Source organism: Lepidochelys olivacea, assembly GCF_965140295.1.
Source record: "Lepidochelys olivacea isolate rLepOli2 genome assembly, chromosome: 7".
NCBI lineage: Eukaryota > Metazoa > Chordata > Testudines > Cheloniidae > Lepidochelys > Lepidochelys olivacea.
This window is the reverse complement of record NC_140417.1, coordinates 1,476,940-1,487,908: the sequence shown is the minus strand read 5'-3', so window position 1 is coordinate 1,487,908 and position 10,969 is coordinate 1,476,940. Positions and strand designations below refer to the sequence as shown.

At 44.8% G+C, this 10,969-nt stretch overlaps 1 protein-coding gene across 5 annotated transcripts in view; it reads right to left on the bottom strand.

The window, feature by feature from the left end:
* Positions 1-215: 215 nt before the first annotated feature.
* Positions 216-10,969, bottom strand: part of QRICH1 (glutamine rich 1) — a 43,977-nt gene continuing 33,223 nt past the window's right edge. For all 5 annotated transcript variants that reach the window (XM_084633668.1, XM_084633666.1, XM_084633664.1 and 2 more), the window contains 4 exons: positions 8,499-8,607; positions 7,755-7,906; positions 6,881-6,971; positions 216-5,874 (listed from right to left, as the gene is read on the bottom strand). In XM_084633668.1, the coding sequence (XP_084489794.1) occupies positions 5,682-5,874; positions 6,881-6,971; positions 7,755-7,906; positions 8,499-8,607 (545 nt within the window). In that variant the 3' untranslated portion in view covers positions 216-5,681. The remainder of the gene's footprint in view (positions 5,875-6,880; positions 6,972-7,754; positions 7,907-8,498; positions 8,608-10,969) is intronic.

The window sequence follows — 10,969 nt, the reverse complement described above, 5'->3', positions numbered from 1 at the left end:
GAGCATTCAGACATGTATTTTTTTTGTTTTTAAAGCGTGACACATTCTACCAACAGTAAATGTTGCCTACTGTAAGAGTGGCAGAAGTGAGAATGTCTTTTTTTGTTTTAAAGGAAAGGACGATGGTGGTACAGCTGCCCTATTCCAATGCAAGGCACATTTACGTTAACCTCAGCAGTGATACTAGAATACAAAGTAGTAAACAAACAGGCAAGTTAGCTTCTGTTCCATTAGAAACACAAGGCAAGGTTTAATGGTTGTCAAACAGACTACAAAGGCTGCAGGGAAAGACATTTCATTTCCAAGGGGATTACAAAGATCAGAGGGTATAAGAGTAAAGTTAAATTAAAAAAATATTTGAGTTCATCTCTTTAAAATGATTTGCAGTGTGAGTAACTCACGGGGCAAAAGCTACTGGCGAGCTGGAAGGTCACTTTGCGGGATGGCAATGACATATGCTGTTCAGACTAGGATTCAACAGGGGAGGATGGACAAGACATTTCTGGCATGCAGGCTGCACCATTACCAAGAGAGGATCTGGGCTGCAACTAGAACCAGCCTTACTGAGATACAGGGTCGGTAGGGGATGTGTTATTTCCTTACATTCCCTCATTAGAGGCCAAGACCCAATTTATTCCCTCTTTATGCTGGGCTCAGTCCTGCCGTACCCCTCCTGATTAACTCAGTAGCAAGAACAGATGGAAGCAGGCAACTGGAAACGTGGCTGCTGTGCAAAATGTCTACTGCAGTGCTGAGCTGTGCCAGAGCCACACTGGAGGAAGGGAGCGGTGGGCAGAGTGCCACACCCATTGCATCACATGTCTTTTGGCAGCTTAATATCCCCCACCCCCAGTACGATAATCATTCCTTCCTGGAACAGGGTTTGAGATGCTCCTTATGGTAGGAAGATGCTTGTTAGTGTGGCTAGCAGTAGCTTGGATGTTTTCTATGCATTGGCTCCAATGAAATGGAACAGGCTGAAATGACAGGGCAAGGAGCATTCCTCAAAATATCCGGGGAAGGAAAACAATCTCTCTGTAGGCTGCTGTTGGAACCTAGCAGCTCAGGATGTGTGGGGCCCTTCTCCCAGCCACATCACAGGCTGTAGCAGTTTCTATCCCATTTTAACAGTGAAGTAAGAGTCAGAACATTAAGATTAACCATTTCATTATTCAACAGGTTACACCTAGTGTGCAGCCATCATGCAACCCCTAAGACAGTCCAGCAAACAGAAGGGTAGTGAGAACGTTCACAGGAAAACCCTCCAGCCCACACAGACAGGAAAGGGCTCTTCTCAGGCACTGTCACCTTTCTTTTATTTAGCGACAGATAGAGAACTTGGGATGGTGAACACAGCTTTTGTGCAGTTCCACGTTGACCAGGGCAAATGGACTTGTTCTCTCCTAGGTCAGAGCAATCCCTTTCATTTCCACCCTGTGAGGGTTGGTGCAAAGGAGGACTCCTGTTTAGGGTCACTTTCAGGTTCTGGATCCTAAAATGGATGTTTTAGCTCACACAACGAATCAGGCCAAGGCAGCATGCTTGGGAAACAGCTTCAGACATACAGGAGCCTACCTCCTCCCAGAAACACAAGAGTCTAGGAATCAAGAAATTAAAAAAAAAAAAAATATGAAGGAACTATATTAAGTTACACTTAGATTGTCATCATCTTCCCTCCCCCTGCAGCAAGGGGCCGGGGGATGATAGTTTGCCACAGGCTGTCCTCCGCTACTTTGGTCATTCCAATTTTACAGTAGTGACCATCACCTCCAAAAAAGGAAATAAGGACACGATGGCACAGTGGACACCAAGTCTGTGTAACAGACTAAGTTTCCTGTAGGAGAGCAGTTATATTGCAATTTCATGAGAGAGGACAATACATGGAGGTCAGAGGTTAGAACACAAGAAGCTTCACAAAGCAGCCACGTTCAATCTTGCTACACTTTCTGTGGAGACAAGATGGGCACAGAACAATTAAAAAAAACAAACAAACAAACAATGCAGGGGTGCCTCAGACTAAATAACTAACCAAGCTGAGATATAACAGACAAGGCTAACCCTGTATCAGTTGCACATACAAGGCAAAGGAAGGGAGTGAATTCTGGGTTAAATATGTACAACAGCAAGTTGTTTGGTACTCAAGAGGTGTTAAATGGAATGTCCATCACTGAAACTCAAGCAGAGAGTGGAAACAAACTGGATACAGAAAACCATGCTAAAAAGAGCTATTTTACATCATTTAACCAGGAGCAGATTTGCCAATGACCTGGGTAAGATCCTAGGCCAACAGAGCACTGTTGCCTAGTCTGGGTAGAGTTCCTTCCAGGAGTCCTTAAAAATAAGGACTTAGGGTGACCTTTCTAGAAAGGAAAGTTTGGATCACTCTTCACTATCAGAGGGTACAGAGTTTAAACTCCAGAAATACTGCAGACATGGTTTCATACAGCTATGCAGAAGAAAAACAACTTCTGTGGAGTCATCTGAAAGCACAGTATATTGGATAGTCTCCTAAGAAATGAAACTGGTACAAGACATTTTGATACCAGACAGTAGAGAACACTGTACATCTTCAAGTCAACACCTTCATCTTCCATACACAGGAGAAATCAAAGAGAGGACAGGGATGGAAAATCCTCAGTCTGTTTGCTCGGGCAAACCCAATAAAGATTTAGGGGTTTATGTGGCCCTCTGTGCCTGCTAAACTCCCGATACTGTTACAGTGAGTTGTGCTTCTCCAGGCTGAGTGGAGATCCTAAAGAATTACTTGACTCTCCACCAGGTACATTTTTTGATTCATTTGCTCTTTACAGTAGCAAGTGAACAGCAACAAATACATTAGAATCAGGTATATTTTTAAGCAACATGGCATACAGCTTGACCACATAGCTCTGCCAGTGTACCTCAACTCAGTCCTAACCTGCAACATCCCTTGTTACTCCATTGCTGGGTCTCGTCTGTCTGCCAAATTGTTTCAAGCTCTGGCAAGTTTATACTTACACAAAGATGTTATGTGAAGCCATATATCAAACTATTCCATCCACTTAGTACTTGGCAGAGGAAAGAATAGCCAGTCAGCTTCCATTTTCATATTGCTCTCAGATTTAACTAACAGTGGATGGGCACACTCCGACCTCTGGGAAGGCTGGATTGTTTCCTATGCGGCATTCCAGGGCACAGTGACTTGAGTATGGGTGTTTAGCCTGCACATGCTTATTCCTCAAGGTCACTTGCTTTCTGTGCAGAAGGCAGGATGCTCCCCTCTCAAATCCAACATTCAGGACAGCTGTTTACCCAAGTGATCTAGAGATTAGCTCCATGCAGGCCCAGACACCCTTAGCACAACATGCATGTCTCCACTCCCTTGAACAGAGCAACAGCGACCTAGCGCATAACTATGTCCTTAAATAATCAACTGGAGCCTGGAGAATACTGCAGGCATTGGAACACAGTGACAGGGTTATAGCACCTGATAGTAGCCAAACCAAGAAGTGTTACCAACACCAACACCTCCCTGCCAGAGGAAAAGTGCTGCGGATACTCCCAACTGCTGCACTGAGCTGAGGGTATGATGGCAGCTTTACACTCCACCTGTCCCCAGTCTCTTTTTCTGCCCTACGGGAACTAGCATTTCAGCCAGATACTACCACCAACCAGGCAGTCGTTGAGGTGAGACTTGAGCTAACTCAGTGGACTTTGCTTAAATCACCTCTCCGGGTGTTAATGTCAGTAAAGAACAGAGGGAGCATCAAACCCACTGCACAGGGGATGCACGACTTCCTGCAGCAGTTACCCAAACATTTCTTACCAAATTATGCTTTTAAAAAGTTCTCTTCAGGAGCAAATCTCCCCTCATTTTCATATTCTCAGGCATATCTGTATTTTGACTGTTTGATGCAAGGAGACTTCCATCAAGCTCAAGTATCACATGCTAGGACCGGAAGTCTTCACCAGGCATACCTGCACATCAAACAGGAGGGCACACGGGCAGGTAACATTATGGACAGTCCTGATTTAGGTGTATATTCTATCCCTGGTGCACATGTACAGATCAGAGGGATGACACACCCTACTTGCAAATGTAAAACAGGGAGGCAACAAATGGAAGCCTTAAGACTCTTGGACAGTAATGGAGGAGCTTCCATTTACAGGACTGCAATATAGGGAGAAGAGGGGAAGGCAGATTCAAGAAGCGTCACCTCCTCATGTCCAAGAAGCTGGTAGCTCAATAACCTCAAGCCTCACTAGAGAGTGAGCTCTGATTTCGAGCACAGCGGACAATCTATTCTCTTTGGAAGCCACCAGAAACGTTATGATGTCAAAATACAGCAGCCATTGAAGATGCAGTGAGGCAGGCACCATGGGTCCGATTTAAAAAAGAATTATGACCCGTGACAACTCTTGAAACTATACAACCACAATACCGATATGCGAGCCAGCCATCCATACAGCCTGAAAAGCATTTTCTCCCCTAACCCTCTAGCCACCGGTCAGGTGCTTTGGGACTGGGGGAGAGGTTGCCTGTGCCTGAAGCCCCACATACTGGCCTCTGCTGCAGACAGGACACTCGTCTGGATGGACCAATAAGCTGATCTGGTGCAATAGCAAATCCCACATTCCTAGCTGGACACTTGAAGTTCTATCAGCAAACTGGTTTCTCTCAGTGAGTTATTACACTGAAGAAAAAGGCTGACACAATGTGCAAAACTAAAGGAGGACGTGGACACCCTAACAGGAGTGAATTCCTTCAGACCTTCAAAGTTTGGAGGTGTGGGAAAGAGAAAAAGGGTCCAAGGGGAAATCACACTGAAAAGCATATGTGGGGGAGATGAGAACAACCCAATTACACTGATCTTTTTAAAATGCTCCCTCTTGCAGCTCTTGCGCTCTTCCCCAAATAAAGACACACTGTTCAATGGCATGTTGAAAAGACGTGCTCGTCATTCTTAATAAACAACTAGAGTAAGAATACATAAGAGAAACAGGGTGGTATCTTTATATGATACACAAGTGTATGGTACAAGAACTCCATCAGGCACAGGAGCCTTAAGGTTTAAGGCCTCAATGCCAGGCCAAAAAAAAGAAGAGCGTGGTAAAGTTTTTTTTGTTTTTTTTTTTGTTTTTTTTTTTTTACTTTTAACATCTAAAAATGTCACTTAAAGGTCTGAATAGAAATTGTTTTTTAGAAATCATAATTGCAGTTCACTCTCTCCTCCTCCTTCCAGGACAACAGCAAATTAATGTCTGAGCACAAAGGAGAGACACCTGCCTCTCCTTGGCTGGCTGAGCAGGTCCATCCATCATTCTGCGCTCTCCAGGCTGCACATGCTCTGAGGAGGCATCAGAGGCCCCAGCCATCCAGGCCAATCCCATAGCTCATGTTCTGTTTTCTACATCATAAAAAACCAAAGTCAACCAGCAGTTTCAACAGCTCTGAGCTGGCAGAGAAATGCAGCCTCCAATGGGTCTAACAGCTCAGTGTGTTTGGTAGGATACACATTGGGTAGGTTTTCCTTTTAGATTCTTTTAAACAGAAGAAGCCTAAAAGGGCTTCATAACTACACCAATAAAAAACAAAACGTAGGCATCTCCTTTAGTGTAAAAGTCTGTACAATTTATCGTTGCTCGTCATCCCCCCCACCGCACTGCCCCACCCCACCCCTTTCTGAGCTGGGAAGGATGCCTTAGTGCATGGTGCTGGCATTAGCTACAGCAATAGCTTCCTGAATCTCTCGTATCACCAGGATCCGAGTGAGCATCTGCTCCATCTGCTCTCTGCTGATTGGCTGGATGGAATACCAGATCGGGCTGTTAGGGGCTACCACCGGCTCCGGAGTTAAGTAAAATGTATCATTCCGGCCTTTCACACTCTGGGGGCTGAAAGGGGTGGGGTGGGGGGACAAAATCAGAAACAGGCAGGTTAGTAACATGTCCTGGAACAAGTAACATCATCCTATTCATTCTGGGGCTTTAAGAATCCTTACAGTGAATGCTGGGCTGATGAAAGGTGCAAGACTAGGAGAGCTATGGAAGTTTACTTGCAGGACAGATACAATTATGGGCAATGGTAGGATAAGCTTCTCCTACCAATGGGTCCCACCCAGCCCTAGACAGTCCTCCTCTTGGGGAAAGAGGGGAGCTCTGTCTCAATGACTCATTCACCCACTGGACTAAGCCAAGGTTAACAATAAAGGGGCCCCCCAGCTATCACGTGGACCTATATTCACTAGGAAAGATTAAACTCCTTTCACTTGGTACCAAAGGTTACCATTTAGCCTTTTAAGAGTCAGTTTTCTTCTCAAACTCCATTTTCACCCCAGTAAGCTAGTTATGGTGCCGTCCACGAAGGAGGGAAGCCTATACAAATGCAGCTACTAAGAGACCTCTCTCTCTCTCATCTCTAATATTCAGAACAAACTTCCATTTTTGCGGCTGCCGCCACCTGGGCCTCGCCAATATCTCATCCAAAGCAGAGGGCACTTCCACCACATGTGCCATCAGTGCACCTGGGGGCTAAGGGGCCACTGCACAAGCTCAACTGCTCTGATGTCTAATGTCAGAAGTAAACCCTGGGATCAACACTTACGACAATTCACACTTCATGATTTAGCCCCTTCAAATATTGAGCAGAACAGGATTTTAGTGGTATTTTTTTTTAATGCAGCTTTGGACCAAAGTTTGCCCTCTATTATGGGCACGCACCCCCTATTGAAGGAGTCCCTTATATAGTTAATGTATTTAACATACACACAAACTGTACCGATATTAAGGAGAGAGAAATACTGTCCCGAAGACAAAGTTAGCTATCTTTCTGCAGCTATAAAATGCAGTCTAGGTCCACATTTATGGAAGATGAGCAACCCTATGTGACAGAAGATCTCACCATTTGAAGAGGTAGAAGTCATAGAGCTTTATGGGGCACCGCAGGGGGTTCTCTGGATTCTCAGTCTGCTCTGCATACATGTCATCTGTAACTGCAAACCAACCCCCCCCCGAAAACCACAGTGTGTCAAACTGAGTACAGGAAACTGTTTGTAGTAGAATAGTAGATAATAAAATAAGCAATGTCAAGCAGCCTCAATGTTTTCAAATCCTATGTCATCCTACAATATCTCATGAGTTACCAGCTGCAGGAAAGGTAAAAGGATTCAGATCGCTGCCCCAAAGCACAGCTCACTTGTTAGCAGCCAGAAACCTCCAGGTATTGCTTTTGGCTATCTGCTTTATCAGCAAGACCCACTCATTAACCCACCATCTAGCTATAACCTTTGAAAGGCAGGAAGTCTGGTTAAATGAAATGCCAGTACCTGAGCCAGTGGAAGCCTGGGTCAACAGGCCATATTCTACCTCTAAACTCCATGAATGTTCCCAGGAGTCAAGGGCTTTCATGGAGAGAAGAGAACAAGGCTCCACTCTTAGTACTCTCTTTGCTCAGAGACCCCTGCATCGCAACAGTGCCTCTGCCTGGGAGAGTTGGACTGGAAACCAATCCCCAACCTGTCTGCTGGGAGGCCTGTGTGCCTCACAGCCACTCAAGCCTAGGTCAGAAGACATCATGTGCTCACAGAACACACAGATGTGCTTTATCTCTGATCACTGAGCTACTGGGGGAGGATCTTATTGTCAAAAACATTGATTTCTTGCACCCCACCTGAAGGCACCTGCAAGGCTCTTCATAAAACTAGTACAAACAGACCAGGTCAGTCAATCCCAGACATTCTCAAGAAGGCTTGCTTCTCCTCTCATGTACACTTTACCTTTCTGGCCTGTCTGGTGTATACCAAGTGCCTTCAGATACCGGATACTCGTGCTCTTATCCTTGGGATTGGAAGGGTTCTTCTTGGTCTGCCTCAAGACCTTGGAGAAGGCCAACTTCATGTGCTGGTCTACCGTTTTCAACAGGAAGTACCTGAGCAGCGAGAAGAGGACACAGGACATTTATGGGGCAAACAAAGCCTTACTTAGCCTTTCATCTGACAGTGAAGTGGTGATCTTTACTGTCTATGAGCCAGCCAGGGTTCAAACCAGCATTTGAAAGTCAGGTGGTATTCTGAGCAGTAGAACACAAGAAAAGGCAGATGCAAGTCCAGGTTTCTCTTTGTTAGTTCACTTCCTTGTTTCACTGCATGTAATTTCTTGTATAAAGGGACTGCTCTGGGATTTGCTCCCATGTCCGGTTTCAGAGTAACAGCTGTGTTAGTCTGTATTCACAAAAAGAAAAGGAGTACTTGTGGCACCTTAGAGACTAACCAATTTATTTGAGCATAAGCTTTCGTGAGCTACAGCTCACTTCATCGGATGAAGTGAGCTGTAGCTCACGAAAGCTTATGCTCAAATTGGTTAGTCTCTAAGGTGCCACAAGTACTCCTTTTCTTTTTGCTCCCATGTCCCTAACCATTAAAAAGCAATGGCCACATCTTAGTCCAATACAGTTTCCTGTCAGTCCTCTCAAGGATGCTGGAAGTTCCTTGGCTTTTAAATCAACTGCCCCAAATACTTACTTTGTGTTAAAAAACATCAGCGTAGTGAGCAAGGTGGAAGGGGAGTGAGCTCCCAGTTGCTTGCACTCCCACAGCATCTCTTCTGTTACATGGCTGGGGAGGACATAACCTGCAACAATCAGAAGTCAGCATCACCGACCAAGTTACAATATGAACACAAGAGGCACTTTCAGGGATACATACTATAAAAAGAGATTCCTTGGGGAAGGGAAAACAGATTAATTCTCCCATTTCAGAGTTGCTCATTTTTATATCAACCTTTAATCAGCAAGAGTGAGCAAGCTGATGGAATGGAACAAATTGAGCTGTTGGCCTTATGTGCATCCTCAGTCAACGTACAGAGTCAAAACACACTATTTGGAGGTGTCCACTCTTTTGATTTTCCCTTGTACAGAAGAGTAATTCTTCACTCCAAACACTTAGATACACAGCACCACCACAAACAGTATGAACCCCAGAGCTCATGCAATGGCACAGAGAATAAAGAATAAATCAAACAGGCAGAGGGAAAAAGAGGATCTGAAATCCACCACACTACTTAAGCAGGCGTATCTGAACACAAATGTAAAACGAATTGACAGATGATCAGACCAAACTAAGAGCAAGAGGAATAAAAATCTGAAAAAACAGATTTGTTCCCTGAAAATGTGATCCTTTAGTTCTCATGTGAATAGGTGTAATCTTCCCTACTGCAGCAACGGCATAAAGGAACAGACCTTGCATGAACAAGTTGACACTCCCATGTACACAGTGAAGCCCACACCCCCCCCAACCCTACTCTGAATGAAGGGTATAATATTCAGAAGTTTTTGGCTGCAACATCTCCAAGGCTCTGCCTAAAAGCACCCACAAATAGATTCCAAAATCCACTAAGCTTCAGAACAAGCCAAGCCTTAGGGCAAATCTCTGGTTTTATCACTTGAAGCTGCTCTAGTTTCTCATCAGTGGCACTCAAAGCAAAATGCATTGCCAATTCAGATCAGATCGCCTGCCTCATGAATACCAGAGGTAAGCCACTAGGAGGTAGTATAAGAACATAATAATGGCCAGACTAGGTCAAACCAAAGGTCCATCTAGTCCAGTATCCTGTCTTCCGACAATGGCCATGCCAGGTGCCCCAGAGGGAATGAACAGAACAGGTAATCATCAAGTGATCCATCCCGTTGCCCATTCCCAGCTTCTGACAAACAGAGGCTTAGGGACACCATCCCTGCCCATCCTGGCTAATAGCCATTGATGGACTTATCTTCCATGAACTTACCTAGTTCTTTTTTGAACCCTGTTATAGTCTTGGCCTTCACAACATCCTCTGGCAAGGAGTTCCACAGGTTGACTGTGCATTGTATGAAGAAATACTTTGTGTTTGTTTTAAACCTGCCGCCTATTAATTTCCTTTGGTGACCCCTAGTTCTTGTGTTATGAGAAGGAGTAAATAACACTTCCTTATTTACCTTCTCCACACCAGTCATGATTTTACAGACCTCTACCATATCCCCCCCTTAATTGTTCCTTTTCCAAGCTGAAAAGTCTGAATCTTATTAATCTCTCCTCATATGGAAGCTGTTCCTTACCTCTAATAACTTCTGTCACCCTTTTCTGAACATTTTCCAATTCCAATATATTTTTTGAGATGGGGCAACCACATCTGCATGCAGTATTCAAGACACAGGCGTATCAAGAATTTATATATCAGCAATATGGTATTTTCTGTCTTGTCTCTCCCTTTCTTAAATGATTCCTAACATTCTGTTCGCTTTTGACTGCCGCTGCACACTGAGTGGATGTTTTCAGAGAACTATTCACAATGACTCCAAGCTCTCTCTCGAGTGGTAACAATTTAGACCCCATCATTTTATATGTATAGTTGGGATTCTGTTTTCCAATGTGAATATTTTGTATTTATCAACGTCGAATTTCATCTGCCATTTATGAATCCATCTCTGCTCAACAACTCATGCATTCCTTAGAAGGGGCATCAACCCCACACTCCCAACATCCGAAAGATTAACCAGTTCTCAGAACCCCTTAAAGAGTAAGTTAAATGGTACACAGAGTCAAGCCTAACTAAACCCTTAAAAAAGAAGTCAGGATGGGAGTCTGGTGCACAAAACCCTCTAAAATATTTGTACTTATTGCAGGCTTTGGAGAACTTCCCTCCCCGCTCAGTGAAACTTAAGGAATGTTCCTCTGCTCAAGTGTTTCTTCAGATCAGTTTCTAGTTCAGGAGTGGGCAAACTTTTTGGACTGAGGGCCATATCTGTGTATAGAAATTGTATGGTGGGCCATGAATGCTCCCAAAATTGGGGATTAGGGTTCGGGGGGGAAGGCTGAGGAGTTGGGGGTGCAGGAGGGCGCTCCAGGCTGGGACCAAGGGGGTTGGAGGGCGCTCCAGGCTGGGACCAAGGGGGTTGGAGGGCGCTCCAGGCTGGGACCAAGGGGGTTGGAGGGCGCTCCAGGCTGGGACCAAGGGG